At 43.6% G+C, this 21,077-nt stretch overlaps 2 protein-coding genes across 11 annotated transcripts in view; one reads left to right on the forward strand and one right to left on the reverse strand.

Moving 5' to 3' along the window:
- The window catches only part of LOC105428220 (uncharacterized), a 79,275-nt gene extending 71,786 nt beyond the window's left edge, over window positions 1-7,489 (reverse strand). For both annotated transcript variants that reach the window (XR_967976.3, XM_089071374.1), the window contains exon 1: window positions 7,042-7,489. The gene's annotated coding sequence lies outside the window, so the exon portion shown is untranslated. The remainder of the gene's footprint in view (window positions 1-7,041) is intronic.
- The window catches only part of Lar (tyrosine-protein phosphatase Lar), a 382,209-nt gene that overhangs the window by 154,944 nt on the left and 206,188 nt on the right, over window positions 1-21,077 (forward strand). For all 9 annotated transcript variants that reach the window (XM_089071364.1, XM_089071370.1, XM_089071368.1 and 6 more), the window contains one exon: window positions 10,475-10,613. In XM_089071364.1, coding sequence (XP_088927490.1) covers window positions 10,553-10,613 — 61 coding nt within the window. In that variant the 5' untranslated portion in view covers window positions 10,475-10,552. The remainder of the gene's footprint in view (window positions 1-10,474; window positions 10,614-21,077) is intronic.

Genomic DNA, 21,077 nt, shown 5'->3' on the forward strand with positions numbered 1-21,077 from the left:
AATTAATATAACGCGATATTAAAGCAGGATCGATCGATTTACACGAATGGAATGTTATAAGCAATTAATGTAAGTGAAGTTATTGCGAGTTCGTTACCATAACCCCCCGAGGTGAATATATCAAGTAATAAAATTATTAAGTTCCTCATTACTTTTACTTAAAGCGGTACCTAATTGTCAGTTCTTAAAATGAACGACATATGAGACTGACGCTGGATTTTAATTAGTCTTTTCCACAATCGTATGAAACCGTCATGGAACGTCATTGAAATTTTAATTTCTCTATTCATCTTCCTGCGTCCGTCGGAACTTTAATAGTCGACATAATTATGCTTAATTATGAAAGAAGGAAATTTAATAAATGATATTATCGTCTATCGTCTTAGACTTTCAAAACTTGTAGCGTAAGGCAATTTTATCTCGCGGTGTTTTGCTCGTGCTCCGCCGAGTAACGTTTCAAGTATCCACCTCTTTTCTACTTAAATTAATTAGCGACAGCTATCGTCCGATAATGCGCGAACAGTCTCATTTTCTGTCAATATCGATAAGTAAACTTCTTAATGTGTTTAATAAAGCACTAACACATGTAAAATGATCTAAGAAAATTGCAGTGCAATTTAAAGACATACAATACTCATGAAAATAACCAAAATTATGCACTAATATGGATCTCCAAATTAATCTTTATGGAAAGGTAATTCGATAACGAAATTACGTGATGCTGTAACCAAGATGATTCAATCTAGATTGATCCTTGATAAGCATATTGACTGGAGATAAATATTGAAAATTAAATACCGTATTATTAAATAAGTAAGTTAGTAAATTATACGTCTCTCTCTCTCTCTCTCTCTCTCTCTCTCTCGACATATATTGAAGGAATTATAATTAGAAAATATAAATATGAAAATAAACGATTACTTATTCATAAAGGATTTATTTCGGGTATATCGAGATAATGGAATATCCGTTATTAGTTTAACGAACGGGACGTTTTTGCGAGATGAATACTGACACATGTGTGGAGTCGAGGCGGAGCAAACGCTGACTTCGTTACCGCCGCATTGGTCGATCGTTTACACGCGCGTCCGACTTCGCCGATTTACAAACGGAAACCCAAATGATGGAATCGAGACTGTGCAGCCGAACCGACCGGTCGCGTTCGATTGCGGACGCATTCGTTTGCATTCGTGTATGTTCGTATATATACGAACACGTTGTAGTCACCGGGATCGGGCTGTCTCGGGGTCGCGTGGGGTGGAGGGTCGGAATCACATAGGGCGGTACTACCCATCCGAACTAGATTAAAAGCATTCGTTAGCGCGTTACACCGTTTTCTATCGGATCACTCGCATTCCTCATGCCTTATAATTTTGTCGAGATTCGCGGGAATACGAGGTACGTTTATAAGTCCAATAATGCGGTCGAATTTTCAAGCAATTTATGTGCGCATGGTAGTCGGTTAAAGATTTAATTTTTAATATCTTTACGTTTTTAAAAATTTAAAAATTGAAATAACACAATGCAATTTCCTGCTTTGAAATTTTACGCGTATACCATTATGATATAATCTAATTTAAAACTCTACGCATTTTTGTATATTTTTATACGCGTTACGCATAAGCGCGGAGGATAGGAAGAGCCGTTTTTTTAGCCGACGTGTTGTCGGGGCAAAAACTGCGGCAGTTATCGCGAGCATTGTTTAAGAACCGCGCGTCGTGATGCGAAGAAAATCGCGAGCATCGAGAACATGAGGATTGGTCGGCGATGAAATCCGTATGAATCGTATACTCGACGGCAAGCATAACAGTTCCGCTTTTCAAATCTCCTTTCTCGCTACGCCGGGACTCGCATTACCCGGCGGGACTCGAAAGTCCCGCTTTAGCCTCGTCGTTTCCTTTGGCACTGACAATTGGATTCCTCGCGCTACTCCCGTCGAGTTACAGATTTTTCCTTTCCACGAGAATTTTCTTGCAAACGCCTTTGAGAGGAGAGATATCCCACCGCGCCGTCTCTATCGTCTTCGACGCGGCTCGGCGTCTCTAAGTACCGTCCGCGAAAGGAAGGATCGTTACGGACGGGCTCCGACCCTTTCCCTTTCCAAATCCGATGCATTCTTCCAAATCAGCTTTTCTTTGATTCACGCCCGAGGAAGAACGCCCAATGAGATCGAACTCATGATGGAAATTTATGTGGAAAGCGTCATTAATTAGTATCGCTATCTGACGTTCTGGCAGACATGACACGTTATCATCATGCATAATAATGCCTCATTGCATAATTCTAGTGTATAATTTTATTTATTACATTTTCCGGTATCACTCACTCTATTAAGCCTAGAGATTTGCTTCCTCTCTCGAAAAAATACCTCGAAGTAATTTTAAAACAAACTCTTTAAAAAGTGATAGCTTTGCCATCTCGAAAAACCTCTTTTTTTATATGTTTCCTTGCAATCGAAGTGGTTTCGTGCTGGGGAATGATTTTTAACTGCTTTCGTGATCGAGACCATTAACAGGTAAAGAAGGTGAGTTAGAAAAGAGAAAGGGACTCTGGCGAGTGGAAAGAGCAGGGGAAAAGTCGAATCTACACGTTTCCTAGTGATTTTTCACATTGTCCGAGTCGATTACGATAGATAGATGTATGATGATATAAAGGTTTAAGCTATGTACGATGTGTTGCAAAGAACATTGTAGCTCTCGCAATATTGATACACATTTAAACAAATGCTATTAAAATACGATATCTGGTAGCGAAACTAACATTGGTTATTTTCGATCTTCTGTCAAATAAAAATAGCAACTCGTATTGCGGTTGCGCGCGAGAAGATCGATTTTTGTTAAAGCTTGATATTGATTATCGCATTATATTACATTTATTGTATTATATTTCATTGCTGATATGAGAAAGAGAAACAGAGTTTAGTATAAATCAATTCCATTTATAAATAGATATATATTATTGTAAAAAAAGAATTAAAGTTTTATATTTATTTCATATCCGTACGTATTGTTAATTTGGAATAAAATAATATTTAAACGTGTTAATTTTTTATATTAACTGTGTTGCAAGTGTTTTAGTTGCGAGACTACTTTAAACACACATACACAGAGAGAGAGAGAGAGAGAGAGAGAGAGAGAGAGAGAGAGAGAGAGAGAGAGAGAGAGAGAGAGAGAGAGAGAGAGAGAAAGAGAGATTGAGTAATTTTACCTTTGCGACAAAACCGCAGTAGCTTCATATCCAGTTAAAAGGGAAAGGCTGGGGAGTATCGATTCGATATAAATTCGTGCTTTAGCGTATTGGTTTTACGCGAAACGATTTTGCACTGCTCGCAGAAAGTGGCAATATCTCCTTCCTATTTACCAACGTTATAATAGCAAACTAATTATCAAACACTGATCAATATATGACTATTAAATCGTGAAAAACAGTTTTTACCATTCATTAAATCGCGATTGGAAAATAGCTTTTTTTCTTTCACACTTATAGTGAACAATTATAATTTTTTTATTGTACTTATTCGGCTATATTTATTATTTATTATTCTTGATTATTTTTCCATAAATTATTAAAAAATTTTATCGTTTATTACAAGTTTTTATTATTTTTTTCTGATTTTTTTAAGCGAAATTTATTTATTAATTTTCTCATTAAGTTCCAATATTTTATACGTACATACATTGACATTTTCAATTATAATTATATTTAATTTTATTTTCAAAAAATGTATTAATATAGAACGTAGGTGTTAAAAAATTTAGAAAACGAGTGAGGATTAAAATAAATATGACATAATACTTTATCTGTTTTCTCCTGGGATACAGAAATCTCTCAGGCTCGATTATCGAGCCTCGCTAGAACGAATAGTAAAACAGGAGTGAATCATACACTAAGAGAGCCTTATGAGAAGATATAAGATGAAAGTAGAGGTATTTCCGGGAGTAATTTTCCGCTGGGTGCCTTCGGAAAATGTTTATTCATAAGTCAGCGGAATGTGCACGGTGTATGATTGTTCCGCAAGCTTCTCTGCCATCCTCCCAGAACCGTCTGCGTTTCTCTGTTTTTTTTTCCTGTTTCTTTTCTTTTTTTGCGAGAAGCCGAGATGTCTCGACGTTAATACGGTGTTAATGGAGAAAAGATTCGAGGAAGAAGCATCGTTGATGTCCGCTTTGCGTTGAGCGGACGTGCGCAAACAAGCGCAAAAAGAACACGGGTATTTAGAAAAAACTTCAGGGAATTTCAAGTAATGAGACAACGTTAGCGTCTCGCGAGAGAAGAAAGAGAAAGACAAATGAGTACATTTTATACATGAAAAATCCACGCGTCGCTACGCGTGTTTTCCCGTAAATTATATTAAAGCCTCTTGGGCAACGCTATTATCGGCTATTCTACTTAACATCGTTTACAGTTTGAACGAATCACATATTCCTCATAATCCAAGTTTGTCTGTATTTTCGAAATGCGTTAACTGGAATTTTAAATCGATGAACGCTGTTAAGCGGATGTTGCATACATTTCGGGGATAAACAAACGAAATATATTTGAAGTACTAACTTGATCGCAAATGAAAATCGCTCGAGCGCACTTGATTACGAATTGCCCCAACATTATGAGTATCCAATCTATCCAAATAATTCTCCGATGAAAGAAGTAAATGCGAGAAAAGAAAATAGAATGAAATACACGAATTAATAACTATTTTTCAATTTATTATTTTGTCTTGTTATAATTTAAACAAAGTCCATTTACATATTCATTTATCATGAATCGTGAATAGAACAGAAAATGTTAGATTGCATTATTTATATCTCATCGCACAAATTTTTTTTGCAAAAATGTATTATTAAATAATGATGAGACATGACCGGAGGCTTTGTGAAATATTTTTTTAATGCATAATATTAAAATCATAAAATATTTTTTTAAATGTAATATTTGATATATAATATTTAAATTACAACGCATTCAACGTCACAATAATGTGTCTTTTAACTTTCGTTTCAACTATTTTATATTTTTGATTATTTTATTGATTTAATTTGATATTTATTATTTAATTATCTTATTGAGATTTAATAATTTTCATTTTAACTCGGTCGCACTTTGAATTCACTGAGGAACTTAATCATAGACGGATACAATGATTGTCGACAATTTTTACCTTCTAACCCCCTGTTCCGAATTACTCTTTTCGTCGCGTTTCCGCGCACGTTCGTCTTCTTGCCTTGAATTAAGACCCACCGTCGTGCTTTCCGGTTACTCTTATTCCGGTTGTTATCTTTTGTTCGAGGCGAGAGAAGAACGAGGGGGAAGATTTCAGAATGGACGGAAAGAGAGTCGGTGCTGAGGCGAAAGGAGGGCGGGAAGGAGGGAGGTGGGTACCAAGGGATTTATCATTGGGTCAACGGTGCACTGGTCACGGTATTAAATTAAGTTATGCCTATCTTAGAATTTTTTATTATCACCGAGAACGTGGCGAGCGCATTTCTCAGCTACGGCGCAAGACGAGTTTTTATTTCTTCCATCTGTTTTTTTCCTCCGCTTCGCGCATTGGCCGATCTCGCGCTTTTCGCGCATATTTCTGCATTAAGCTCTCGACACTCACTTTACTGTCGTCCGACTTTATTTGCAATTTTAAATAACGTTCGATTTATGAGTAAAGTTCCCATATAGGGGTGAAGAAGACATCGATGGCCGCCACTGTGTGGCGCCTAATAAATATTTTCCATGCGGCGTTTATCGAATATTCCGAACTCCCAAACTCGAATTACGCGGTTAATATGTAATTGTTTGGCGTTTGCACTAGCTCTAATGACACTAATGGTCGATTCGGCTAAACCATAATAACGATTATTACATATGTTCTCGTAGATTGTATTGTCATTCGATTCGACTAGCATTTCTATTATAAACTGTCAAGCCTTGTAAAACTTGTTAAACAATGGAAATTGACAACGGACTCAATTCAAATATTTATTTAACTTTATTTAAAAACGTATAATGGACATCAATTATTTAAAAAACATGAATGATTTTATATTATTTTATTTTATTATTATCATTTTGAAATGCATATTATATCCTTCTCTGATTAATCTTATCTGTATTACTGTGAAAGAATTCATTATATATTCATAATATAATATATTATCTTACTGAATAAAGTATAATATTTCGATTTTTAGTTATTCGGGAATATCAATGTATATTTGTCATGTTAGCGCGAGATTTTAGCGAAATTAATATTTTTATTTGTACTGAAAGTGTGTCATGTTTAAAGAATTCGAGACTGGTGTATGCTAAAGAATTGCGTGCTGACCCGACGCATTTGCAAATGCGCATCTATTGCGGAAGTGAGTCAGAGTGATGGGGATAGTGATCGAGGGGGAACAGGAGCGACGGAAGGGAAGGGGTGATATTAAAGGTATGGCTGACGGTAAAAGGAGAAATGCGAAATAAAGGTATAAAGAGGAGGTAAATTACTTCTGCCGTACGATGTCGTAAACATTGACCAATTATCACGAATAATTAATCGCGGATGCACTATCCTATCTCTCGTCGCTCGATACGAAAATTTCGACCAATTTTCCAGGTCTGCGTTTATCAAAACCTTCGGCTAAATGGCACGATAAATTTTTTACAATAAAAGGGCTACAATTCTCGACTTCGTAATGACTAAAGAATTAAAGAATTGTCTATTTGTCAAGTGATTTTGCAATGTTCGTTAATTTTGCTTTTGAAAAGCCATCAATATTTCACATTAATCTAACAATTTTATGAGACTAGTTTAGATGTAATAATTTAGTTCTAATTGATTCGTTCGAAATAAATTTTTTTTAACAAACAACAAAGAGGTAATGGCTCTTTTACCGTAAGCATGTTTAGCTTTCGCGATCAACAATCACTTTTACATCTGTAGAATTATGCAACAATCTTTGTGTGATATTTTAATTCGATTCGGGAATTCAGTTCGTTGCGTTCGAATGCACACGTGAACGAATACACTCACGGTACATGTACATGTAGACGCGTCACCACACTTACCTGTTGAAAAAACGATTGGTCCCATCGAGTCCATCTCCCACGTAGACTCCCAGGGGTCTCTTGAGTTCCGCGACTGGACGACGAAGAGTCCAAGTGTTGGGAGTGAAAGAAAGAAGGGAAAGGCCTGGACTTTTTCTCGAAGCGAGAAGGCGCAAGCGTGGCAGATCGTGGTCATCGTTGTGTGTATCGATAATTCCTCCTTTGTTCCGTCCTTTCCTTCTATCCCTCTTTTCATCTCTCTCTCTCTCTCTCTCTCTCTCTCTCTCTCTCTCTCTCTCTCTCAGCCCTTTCTTTACTTTCGCCCATTCTTTTTCTTCGGCCTATCCCTTCTATCGTCGGCTTTTCTATCTTTCTTTGCGCAAGAGATGTGCCGTCGAATACGTTCAGATGCGCCCTCGTGGGTTACCACACGGGCACAGCCATCCCTGGGAGTACCACGCGGACAAACATCAAGCCAGAAACTGCGATACGTCGGCCGGAGTACGGCAGCTCACCCCGGACATCCCCTTACGCGGGAGACGCATGCGTCGCTTTTAAACCAACGCCGAAACCAACCCCCTACCCTAACTCGCGGCTATCTTGCCCCCGTTCTCCGGACCGCCGAATCACTCCCGCATTCCTCGCTTCTCTCTCTCTCTCTCTCTCTCTCTCTCTCTCTCTCTCTCTCTCTCTGCCGTGCGCGTAACAGTGCTACTAACGTGATGATTTATGATTAATTTAGAGAAGCACACTCTCGGAAGCTGTTGCTATGACGCACGAATTTTGGCGAAGAAAAATTATTTTCTCTGATTATTAACAAGAATGTTAATAGATGGGACAAAACACTTTTTTAACAAAAGCATTGCGCGGAGGCTATTGAAAAGCATCCAAGGCCAACAGGTTCTTCCGTGGGCTATGCCTCGATGTCTTGGAATGCATAAACCCGCTCGTAACTCTCGACTTTAGTCCAGTAAGGAAAGAGGAAAAACAAGAGAAAGAAGAACCAAGAGCATCTCCCGATCGTCGTAAAATCTGGTCTGGCGCGAATTCGTACATGTACATACGGCGATCTAGGCCGAGAGGGACGGCGCGCCTGCGTCAGGAATGTCGGTGGTGGACGAGCAGGGTAGGGGGTGTCGTCGGGGGGCATGGGGGTGAGTCAGTCAGGCCGCAGCGCGCGTTCAGAAAACTACCCTTAACGCGGGATCTCATACGTTCGCCGGAGTAATTTATAATTGAGTCGCGAATACGCGAATAGAGAGAAATTTCGAGACTCGCGTTCACCCTGAATCCTTCCTGTGATACTCGAAAACGTGAAACTTCTGCCACGACGGATCTTCTTGATTTTGCACGAGGAACGTACACGGCATTATTTAGAGTATTTCACGCCGTGTAGAGAGACAGGCAGACACCGAAATGCGTAGGGGTAGCTGCCGAGAGATCTATCGTTGTTAAAAATTTACGTGGTGTATTTCGACCCGAAAAGTCGAATGACAAGAGTGGGAAGGATAGTCGGGGACGCGAACGTTCGCGAATTCGAGAAACTGAATTAAGTCTACGTCGACGTCAGGCACAGCGACGCCGAAGACAAGAGAGTGGCGCTACGAGAATCACTCCGGAAGATATACAAATGCAGCGGAAAACACCGTGGAAAATATACCTACAGCGATCGGATGGTGAGAACGTAACGTCGCGTGCGGCGAGGATGGTAGCACGAAACAAGATTCGAAGGAGCTCGTAGTCGCGAGTGCAACGAACCGAGCTCTATATAACTGCCGTACAAATATCATCACGCGAGCCACTATTAATCGTAACTCTTGTCGTCTTGTTTCTTTCTCGCAAGATTTTTCTGCCCGACTCTTCGCTGGGCTCCGTTCGATCGTTAAAACAGAACGTTCGCATTTTCTTGGCGAAAAATCGAAGAGAACGTCCTACGTTTTGCAACACCTCGCCATTGTTCCACCGTGAAAAGGACTGCGTCGGAGTGCATCGGTTTCATCCAGCAAGCAGTTCTCCATTTTCAGCGTTAAAGAAGTTACATCATATACTTTCTTCAAAGAATCAAAAGAAAAAGATCAGAAGCAGCGGGTGGAAAATGAAAAGTCTATTCGCTTGGTGGAAGCCGTGTAAAAGCAGAGAGGAACAATTGCAATCAGTTACCTGGAGGATGTAACGCGAGCCGGAACCGTGGCCAGCACCAGGTCCAGGGTCAACGTCTCGCGCGGCAAAGCTCAGCGGAAGCTTTGTCGTGAGGGCTCTCGGCTTGGAGCGTGGAACGCGCAAAAAATATGGGATGGTCGTGGAATCACAGGAAGAAAGAGTCAAGATAATTGCAACGAGATAGAGCCCACAGTCAAGAATGTGGGATTTTTGAAAATCAACAGAACGGTAGAGGAGAGTCGGACAAGGCGGCAGATAATCGTTCGCATCGTCGAAGCGAGGATCTCTGAATTATCGAACGTCGTGTGTAGCTTATTAGTGGCTGTCGTTATCGGCGTCGAGAGCGGAGAAAACGAAGACACGAGGACGGACGAGCGGAGGTGACTCGGCAGAAACGGAAGAAAAAGAAAGAACTCGCGAACAAAACGGAGAAGTAGCCTTCAGAGAGAAGTAGCCTTCTACCTCCTGGGAAATACATCGAGACGTCCGTCTTTCGGAGGCCAGTCCAGAAGTGACGCCTTTTCCAAAATTGATCCTTCCATTAAATCGGCAAGAGCGAACACGAGCGGACGCCGGAAGAATGTAAATAGTTCCCGCTCGCGCGAGAGAGAGAACGTATGCGGATCGCTGCGACAAAGTGGCACAACGTTCGCGGCCATTATTGCGATGTCAGCGACCGGCTCAGAGGAAAACGCGCGCTTCTTTCTTCCTTAATGTCGATGCCGACGACTGCCTACACCGACCGCTTTTCGATATATTCGCGTAATATTTTACTGTGCGCGCGCGAGAGATAGAGAAAGAGAGAGAGAGAGGAGCGGAGAGAAATAGAGAGAAAGTGGTAAATGGCGTGTGTCGATACTTTTCCTCGATAGCCACTGAATAGGCACTCTCGCATCCTTCCGTCGTTTTGTACAGTCATACCGTAAACGTATTAGAAACGACAAGTATTTTTTTACGCGTAGCTCAAACCTCGTTACGCTTATTTCCCTGCTGAAAACTATTCCGCGATTAGCGCGCGCTAATCTCAGCGCTGCCGCTCGCGTCGTACTGCTCGAGAATACAACGTGTCCAATTTTTCCCTTTCCCGAGGAGGCTTCTCACCGCGCGGCGCCTGTGTGTGCGACCAGGGAGAAGGAATATCGTCGAAATTTACTCTACGGCGCCACGCCTGCGACAACCTCTTCGTCAGGAAGACGGGGACGTGTCATCTTTCGTCGTCCTGCCTCTGTTTGCCCTCTCCCCCACAGTGATGAAGGTGGTATGTTTATGACGAAGGTGGTTTATCTTTTCATAGGTGACACGCTGCGACGGTGGTGTTAAGTGTGCAGTGATCACGGGTGATCGAGGGAAGACGGGAAAGAAGGTGGTCAATATGACTCCTATCTTCCTCGTCGTGTTGCTGGCGATTGACCCGATTATCGCGCAGAATACCGGTGAGTAAAACAAAATCCACGGTTAGTGTTATTGTAAACTCTTGACGGACAGTTCCTCGCACCGCGATGGACGCACTTTCGTGCGCGAGGACAATGACCGCGGAACAAGACAAAAACCGCGGGTGTGTGTGTGCACTCCTCCTAGGACTCTCGAAATCTACGAGAGCCGAGCGCGACGAGCCACTTTTCCACGCGCGTATCTCGCGTTCGATCGCGCGTATAAAAGAGAGTCGAGTCGCATGCGTCGCGCGCGCAAAACTAGATCGAAAGCACCGATATGCTCGTCCGCTCGAGCGTACGCCGCGTTATTTAAACGCGACGAGATAATCCCTCCGCACGAACGAAACGCCCTGGATCCTCGTAATTTATTACGGTTTACTTATTAGCTACGATGCCGTCGCTGTCACTCGTATCGCTTTCGATCGATGACGCGTGATAAAAAAAGTTTTATCGTATATCGCGATACTTATAAAAATTAAAATTTTTTGCGGCCACTCTCTCGCGAAACGCGAACGCGAACGCGCCGTGATGATTCTACGGTAAAACAACTCGATCTCTTTGTGCGCGCCATCGTATCGCGAAATTAGCCGTGGTCGTAGCAATTTCGTTGGACGCGCTCACGCAAGTGCAGAAAGACTCCGCCGTTATACGGTTTGTGTGCGGAAAAAGATGAGGAGAAGGACCAAAAGCGCGTGCGTAACGTTCTCCTCTTCGACATGTAATACCCGCGTTCCAAGGATGCTCGCGGAAGCGGGAAAAGGAGGACGGACTACTGAAACCCGCGTCGCGGGTGTCGAATACGATGAAAGAAAACGCCGCCGGCGTGACTGCCGCTCCCTATAGTCGAGCTCAAAAAGAGCTTAGCTGGCTCCTCTCGAAGAGTCGGGTAATAACACGTGCCTCGCACACGAGCGCACACGGGGGAGCGGCACTCGGCGGCTAAATGACGAGCGCACGCATCGCGTTGAATTGCGTGCGTGTCGTACCGCGAACATGTGTCAGCGTCGCCTCGGCGAGGCTGACAACCTCGCTCGCGATTAAACTACTCGCGAACGACTCGTCGAAAGTCTGGCATACGCGCGTTATCGAGCGCCTGCGATCTTCCGACGAAAATACGTTAATCGTTCGCGTGTTGCGTGCGATTCGCTTCGGACTTTTACACTTCGGAAGAAGTGGCCAGAGGTCGCCGATACCAAGCTTGATCTGGCAGATCGGAGTGTGACCTTACAGTGACTCTAAGACCGTTAAACTCGACCTGACTCGAGGCGACGTTTCGCGCGAGCCCGCTTCGCGCGTATTGTAAAGGCTCGCAGCTCGACACGAACACCATGGTATCGTTCCTTGTCGTCGCGCGACCTTAACAAACGTATATCCAGGCTCGGATGATCGGAAGCAATGCTAGTCGTGCGATCATTACGCGGTAATCTGTCGCCGCAGTCGGTAATCCGGCGAGCTTTACGCTGACTCCGTAATGACGATGATACATCCCCGGCATTTCAGTCAATTAATTACGTCGCGACGTAATCCTAATTCGGCTGTTGGAAAGCTCTCGCCGGATTTGAATGCTTTGCGAGTTTCAGCGATGGGGAACGATAATGTCATATCAGCGCGATATATAAAACATGCCTGTTGTCGGGTCAATGTGGCAACGGTAAGTAGATATAATTGAAAGGTCAGTGCGACTACCGCCGCTTTTTAAAAGTTCCCCGGCAAAAACGCTCGACCGATGATCGAGTTATCGATTGCGGAAAGTCGACTCGAAATATCGGTTCTCTTTCAGAAAAACGAAGCACTGCCTGCAACGTAGCGGAACTAGCGTTCCATTAGTAACGAGTGACGAGTTAACCACGATCAGCGTGGAACGAATCATTTTCCCCAGCGGAGATGCCGATTTGAATTCAATAGCTCCGTTTTCCGCAATTCTACTCGACAGCCGCCGTGCACCGCCGACCGCATTCAGGTAACACGCAGGGGAAATCCGCGGGAATTTTTTTGTCTTTCTCTCCCCCTCTTTTCTTTTTTTTTTTTTTAATTCGCGCAACGCCGATCTCCTTCCATCGGTCGGCGGATTGAGTACAGAAAATTGGCACTCCTCTCCTCGCGTCGACGATGGCGGAAAGGGAATGACAAAAAAAGGGGGAGGGAAGTCTCGCGGAAGTAGAGGAACGTGAAAGAGAGATAGTCGAAGCGCGGGGAGGGTCCGCACGATACCAATAGGATGGGTGGAATCCATAATTAATGCAGATACGTCCCGTTCGTCCCGTCTAACTCGAGGAAAAGGAAACAGCTCGGGTCGACTGCGAAGATTTCCTCGGAGGCTTGCCTGTCCGTGCGGTGACGTCTTCGTGGGGTGGGAAAGGAGCGCCTTCCTCACGAGCTAAGAGGACGCGAACGTGGCTCTCTATCAAGATTACGTCTTTCTTCATTTATTTTCTCTCTCTTCATCCCTTTCGCTGTCGGAGAATCGCTCGCGTTTTCTCAGTATTTCGGATCAGTCTCGTACACACGAGTGCATGTTACAGGCATCCGACTTTGCTACGCGTGAACGTTGCGAAAAATGTCACTCGGTGGTGGCCCGGTTAACAGCAGGATTCGCCCGGTAATTCGCGATGACGTAGCCGGCGAATATTTCCAAATCACACGTCACTTCTGGCTCGGCGTAGCGCGTTTCATATGGTGTTATGCGCCAGTACCTTTTGTAATGCACACATCACACACACATCCCGCACGCGCACACGCACGCACGCACGCATACATTGCACGCATCTACAGAGCAGACGCACGGCAGCCCGCTCTTTCGCGTCCTCCTCTTCTTTTCGTTCTCTCTCTCTCTCTCTCTCTCTCTCTCTCTCTCTCTCTCTCTCTCTCTCGTCTTTGTTCTCTCGTTCTCTCTTCCGTTATCGTTCTCGGTCGCGCGGTACGTCAACGTCCCTTTTCTACGTCACGCTGCAAAATGGATTCTCCACGGCTCGCCCTCAGCACGACAACCAAAAGCGAGCGAGGCAAACGGTAAATAGATTTTTCGACGCCATAAAGAGAACATCGAGCCTCGGTAGCTGCCTCGGCAACATCCAGAAAATAGTCCTGCAAATTTTCAAATGAACTCGCTTACAGCAATCCTATTTCGAGGAAAGCTCAACGTGAAATTCCGGATTTAAGCCTTCTCATCATGAAAAGCGAGTACCTTTTAGTTTTTGCCTCTCGATTCTCAATTGTACTTCATTAAAAAAAAAAAAAAATTTCAATCTCGATATCGACAAAACATTTAGTAAATTTTTTAGATGCTAGAAATAATGTAAGAAAATGACGTTTGAAAAATCTATATGAAAAAACATTGGGAATAATCATACACTTATTTGTAAAATGGAATAAAAGCCAAAAACGTCGCATATTTAATTCGATGTAATAAGAGAAAGATTTATATCATAAACGTGATACTTTATTTTGTGTAGCAAACGCGTATAGACAGTCTACGACTACTAAATATCTCGTTTTTCCTAACCGAACGCGATAGAAACGGCCGTTGTTTTCCGAAAAATAATCTCGCCGCGCGTTTTATGATACATTATGCACGCTGAACGATGGCGCTTAGTATAGGTATAACCTACATCTCGTACGTCCCCACCCCATTTCACCCTCTCCTCCGCTCCCCTCTCTGCCTTCCCCTACGTACGTCGGTTGCCGCGATCATATTTCATCGGCATGTCAAGCGAAGAAAAACTCGTTTCTACCGTAATCATATTTCTGGGCGAATCTGGTTAGACCCGTCGTCATAATACACCGCCATTACGATTGAGATAACCGGAGGAATCATGCGTCGGAGGGGCGGGATACCACGCGTGATATCGAGGGCGACTTTCAAAAGTATTTCGATGTAAAGGAAGAAATTTCTCAAACGTCACGGCATTCAATGAAACGGGGGTAGGGAATGCATGGCGCGTGCGCGCGAGGAAAAAAGAATCGTATCACTTTACACAAACGAGACGTGTAGAGGCGTTCAACGGATTTTCGCAGTTAGTCGGATAACGCGCAGGTTGCCTGCCTCCTACTCCTCGTCGGGATCATCCGCCCTTTCTTTTTTTTTTTTTTTTTTTCTCGTTTTAGACCAATCGCAAAATGACCGTCGCATTTTTGGGTTCGGCGAGGTCGCGCGTTATTTATCGTGCGGCCAGACGTGATAATTTACATTCTCGCAATCCCGCAACTCTGGGGTTTCGGTACTGATCTGTCGCTCGCGCCGCGCCAACCTGTCGTCGTTTTTATCAGTAATTGACAGAATAGATGTCGGAACTTTTCAAAGGGCCCGGTACAGACACGGTCAAAGAACAACGCGAGGAAAAAACATGGTTAAAAAATCGAATGCGATGCGTAATGACGAGTGACAGCCGCTTGCGCGTGCAATTGTACCGATGCATTTCGTTGCCAGTTTGCCGTTTTTTGTTTCCGCCATTTCGTACTCCTCTCCCTCTCTCTCCCTCTCCCTTCTCTCTTTCCTTTGTACATATGGAATAAATGTGTTTTCCTACGGGAAAACAGAGCGCCCTGTGCGTCGGCTATCGCCGCCCTTATCCGACGCTTTCCACACCACCGAACTCGCAACGCAACGGGCAATTTGGAAAGCCGAAATCGACTGATCTCCGTGCTCTTTTACAGCTCTTTCTCGACAGCTGGTGCACTCCCTCCCGGTGCCTCTCTGCGAAAATCACAATGATTGTGCGCGCGGAAAGAGGCTCGCTTTCAGAGGCAGATCTCGCCGGTATCTCGGTACGATGTATTTAATTAGCCGCACGATACGAAAGAAGGCGAAAAATGTAGGCGCCGCTTACTTACGGCCGGTCTACTCCAAAGGGAGCCGCGCGACGTCGGCCTGGAAACAAGGGTCCTGTCTGGGTTACTTCGATCGCATACGTACACACTCGCGAGCTCGCGTGCTTCGGGCTTACGTATTCACGTACTTGCGTGCAACGTGTGCAAGCACGCCGAGGTAGCTCGCAGAGTGGGGCCGGATGATAAAGTAAAAAAGTTTACAGCGTTCATTTTGTGGGAGCTCTTTCGAACGATCTTCATCGGGGGTGCGTGGGGGTTGCACTCGTTGATTCTATCTATTCTCTCTCTCTCTCTCTCTCTCTCTCTCTCTCTCTCTCTCTCTTTCTTTCTCGCGGTCCCTCCACCTTTCCTCCACCATGCTCGATCCTGAATCTTCTTCTGTCCTGTCACAGCATCCCTCCCTCTCCCCTCGGTCCAAGGCTTTTACGATATCGAACGAATGTCGTCGAGATAAACCTCCTGTGGGAGACCCACGCCCCCTAAAGCCGCAAGGCATCGTACAGAGGGTGGCGGCGCCGTTGCTTAGCCGCAACATTCTCGGGTTTACACCCCCGGCGTGAACTTACTTGCGGATCTCGGATTAGCCGCCGCGGCCGACGGAGCTTCGTTTGCGGACTAAACTGATTCTGTCGTTTTGCGGCGGCAAACTCACACGATTGAACCAACTTTTACGGTGTTTAACACAGCCTGGGACAGTGGGTTGTTGCATGCCTGGTTTTCACCTCCGAAAATTTTAATTACAAGAGAATACACGCGTTTGACACGTGTGCGCACGTACACACACACACGCACTCTCTCTCTCTCTCTCTCTCTCTCTCTCTCTCTCTCTCTCTCTCTCTCTCTCAAGACAAATAAGAATTAATATAGCTGCCTGTTTTATTAATCTTTATTGCGGATAAACGTGATAACTTAAATAACAACTATTAACGGGAATTAAAATGAGTATGAATTAAATAATTAAATACGAATGGTTAAATAAAGATTGTTAATATCAAATGCATGTTCTGCGCTCTGGTGGCTTTGACCTCAAAAGCCTTGAAATTTACTCTCCCTCTACTAGCAAACGATATTTATATACACTATAGAGCACGATAATACCGCTGGCGTCGAATAATATAGCGGACGATGCCCGCCATCGCATTCAGCGTTAATTAATCGAGCAAACTTTTCGCTCGCGTTGATGCATCGACTGTGGCCGCGTTTAATGCCATGCATTGAAATGCAGATGATAATTACCCACGCGTAATGCGAAAAAATCGCTCGTGTTAATTGCTAGACCGAGAGTTGCAGCGTCGCGCGACTGCGGCTAGGAGTTTCTCATTTCGTTGCAGAAAGCAGACAAACCGCTGTCTCGGATTAGGGGTGACGTTGCAGAGAGCACTGCCGCAAAAGTTAGTTAATATAATTAACCATTCTGTGTGAATCAAGCCGCGAGCCTTTAGCTTCAAGACCTTTTAGCCGCTCGCGCGAGTCCAACGCCGCTTTTTAAATCACCATCCTCGTGTGTATCATCTTTTTTTTTTATTCCATTATTAATATGAGACTTTACCATGATACGCGCAGAAATTCCCTGGTGTGTATCATTCTAAAAAAAATATTTAGTATATCTTTGTTTTTCTATTATTTGGATTTTTTAAATTTTAGAATAGAAGTATTCAAAAATGTGCGTTTTAAAATTTTCAGTAAAATTGCATTTTCAACGAACGTGAATACGTATCGTCGAATATAGAATGTATGAAATATCCGGTATAGAGAAACAGCAAAAGGATTCAATAATAGCTGTTGTATCACTCATCCGCAGAAAAATCGGAAATCTTTATTTTAATACCAAAAATTTTGTCGTGATTATTGTGATATACTAGCATTTTTATCTCTTTTAATTTTTATATATATATATATATATATATATATAATTTTTTTTTTTCAAAGAATAAATGATATCTATATATATATACATACAGATAGATAGATAGATAGATATTATTTATTCTTTAAAATTGTATTTTTTTATGCTGAAGCTGTTAAATCGTGCATTTCAGGATTTTATTAATTTACAGGACAGGAATTATACACAATATGATCATCTTTCGAAAGTTTTATGCAGCTTTTCAAAAATTGAAGAATATCCGTGAATGGCGAAGTATGAAGATAAAAATTCGCTTTTCGTAAAATTTGCGCTGTCCTTCACTCGCTTTTGTAAAAGACACGCGTTACACGCGGTTAACATGGACGTCGGCCGAATTTACTACTGCACGAATTCGAATTGCTGGGAACGCGGATAAACGCCCGCGTCTCCATCCGTGCGTTTCACGTCGGGTCACCGGAACGTTACAAAATACGGGCATCACCGCGGTAACGATCGCGAAAATATTTACGGGCACGGGCATCGCGGACTGTGCTTTGCGAACTGTGCTGTCTGTATTTCTACGAATTGTGCGAGATTGGTTTGCAGCGAGGCGCCTAATCAAAGGATAATAACATTCGCAGAACGAATGCATAATCTACTTACGTGGAGTCGCGGGCGCGCGAGCGCGCGCGTCGGGCGGAAAACACGCGCGCCGGTCTCTCGCTCCCAAAATTACGGCTAATCTGCGCGCACGAATCACCGAACAATTCCTATCTTGACGTTTTGATTTATTAAATGCTCCATGCGATTATTCATTTCGTTCGTAACTTTGCTTTGTCGTCGTTATAACGGCGTTTTCGCGCGGTACACAGAAGAAGAGACAAAGGGAAGAGAGAGAGAGAGAGAGAGAGAGAGAGAGAGAGAGAGAGAGAGACGAGTGAGCGAGTAAAATATCAAAAATACGATATATTTATACTGCTCGCGCAAAATACAAAATATGAACAAAATGTAATCTCGCCATTTTTATACGCGAATGTGGACGCAGCCTATTATTTTCGCGTTTTTCTCCGCGTTTTTACCGGTAAACCACGTATCCGCGAAAGCTATGTGACTTTCGGCTTCACTAACTGCATTTCCTAGTACATTATCGGACAGATTTATATCGCTGTCGGAAACGAATGGCCCCCAAAGCGCGCGGAACATTCGTGAAATTTCGAATATTAAATTTATGATGGATCGCTGCCTTTCGCGAGATTCCGCCATTTTTCGAGGGTAAGACCGGGGAAATATTATCGTCCTGAAAGGAGACGATGAAAGAGCGAGGAAATAAAAAGTCCGAAAAGTCACATCAAGCGCTACACGCTTTGTGTCTCATAAACGGAGATACGTGGAATCGTTGAGTGCTTTTATTTAGTCATTGGTAGCGTCTAGAATATATACAATTTGATATGAGAAGCCTGAACATTTCTCAAAATAATAACGGAACTGCAACGAGAATCGCATCTTTCTTCTCGTTTTATGCGTAATATCGAAATCGCTTTGTACTATTAGGCAATCATCGGTAATAGGCGCGAACAATTCTCTAAAAATCCACACGAGATCATCTTTGACAAGCGCATCAAACGATTGCTTGATTGGATCGGCGCTGCAGCGGGATGAAAAAGGGTCATTCATAAACAATATCAAACGATGGATATCGCGTGGGCGGGCGGGCGTGAAACATTTTTAGCGAAAGCCCTTGTGTGAAGCTATTTCCCTATTCACGTGCCATGCAACCGATCGAGCTTGCAACGGGCGCACGCTTGACAGCTCTCTAATGCGAGGCCGATGTAGCCATTTGAAAAACGAAACGCTGCGCGGCTAGTCTATGCTGATCGTCCGGCCGTGTCGTAGGGTGAGAAAAAGAGCGACTATTTTATTAAGTTCCCATTAGCGATGAAGTTGCCGGAGTCGCGAACTCAGCCGTGATATCACATAGCTGTACGTTTTGAATCTGGCCATTAACTGGTACGATTATAGTAGATTACTTATCGATTATTATTACAAAAAGTTTTAGAGAATGGCAGAGAAGAGAGAGAGAGAGAGAGAGAGAGAGAGAGAGAGAGAAACTGCGAATATAACGCCCAGCTTGAGAGAGCGTCGACGTTCCACATAGTGGCACTATAATTTGCAATAACCGTCGTAATAACCGTACCTCCTTACCGGCCGGAATAATATCGCGGTAATTTCCTCAATAAAAATGCCACCACCTGCTCTACCAACCGCTCGCACTATTCTAACGCGATCGTCCGTGTACTACCTGACCTTTTCGGTATGCGTGCAACTCTTCGCTCGCCACGAAAAAAAAAGAAGTGGCGAGAGCGACGCAGTCATTACCGAAAAAAAAAAAAAAAAAGAAATCGATCGCTTCGGTTGACCGAAGCGCAATGACGACCATTCTATTTACCACGCGCGAGGCTCGTCGGCTCTTGAAACCCGAATTAACCGATAGAATTGCACACGGCTTGCTGCATGTCGGTAGAACGAAATCGCCGTGGTGTTACACGCTCGGCATTCCTCCTCTTCGTCGGCGTGCGAAGTTCAAACGAGGCAATCGCGATCGAATAACAAACTCGCGAATAAATATATTTCATCAGGCATCAGGCCGATTGCGTTCTTCTATCTCAGGGATCGGTTTACCTCGGCGCACTTGAATCGGTAGCGTCAATAACGTCAGCTGTATCTCACTCCCGCGAAAAAATACGGGAATAAAGTTTCCCAATATAAGTACAGATAACCAGCGGCGGAATGTGAAGCGCGATCGACATCCCGAGAAGAAGGACGCGGGCTCCCCGAGCTTTTTCGCGATCGATCGGCATCGATTTACGCGCGTGCGTGTGCGCGCGTGCGTGGATATGAGGGTATGCAGACGAGGGTGTAACGCGTGCACGGGATGGTCCTTTGAAAAATCGACGGCTACAAGTGGGGTTTCCGCTCGCGTTTGCATAAAATGCGAAAGTCCCGATCGAATTCTCCCCGCGGCTCCTGCACCGCCATCCGATGTACCTCTTCTCATTTCCTCTCTATCTTCCCTGCGATTTTTCCATTCGGAACATCTCTCCCGCCAATAGCAGCGACCGCGCCGATCGTGCGTGTTTCGCGTTCCACACTTTCAATTTTGCGTCAACTATTTTTCGCACGGGTGTCTCTCTCTCTCTCTCTCTTCTCGCCCTCTCGATCCTCGGCTACGTTCTCCAGTGAACAAAGTTTGAACGTACATACATACAACGCGTGTACTCCGCGCCGTATGTCGCAATGTCGGATCACCTCCGCAAATACTTCTTTTCCGTCGTGACATGAGGTTCTCCGTTCTTATATGGCAACTTATATGGCAAGCAATATGTGGATGGAATAGAATCCGCGATTCGTCGCAATGGCGCATGAAATAGCGTGCCGTGCTATTTGAAACTTTATCCGCGGTATCCTGGCATTATGACTACGGAATATTTTTCTATATTCCGTAGTGTCGATGATTTATTCAATCAAGTTTTTCAATCTTCCAGTAGCGTATTACGTTGAAAGAAAAGTAGAGTATAAGAAACAACCCTATCACACGTCTAATTAATGTTATTACGTACTATTTGAAAGATATTACATTATATATATATATATATATATATATATATATATATTTTATATATGTTCTGTTTATAACAAAATAATATTAAATAGATGTTTGTCTGGAATTTATTATCCTCTATAATTTTGAGATTTTTGAAAGCTTCAAATTTCATAACTGCGTGCGTTGCCTT

Source organism: Pogonomyrmex barbatus, unplaced genomic scaffold (genome assembly GCF_055798465.1).
Source record: "Pogonomyrmex barbatus isolate J1 unplaced genomic scaffold, ASM5579846v1 scaffold12, whole genome shotgun sequence".
NCBI classification, from domain to species: domain Eukaryota; kingdom Metazoa; phylum Arthropoda; class Insecta; order Hymenoptera; family Formicidae; genus Pogonomyrmex; species Pogonomyrmex barbatus.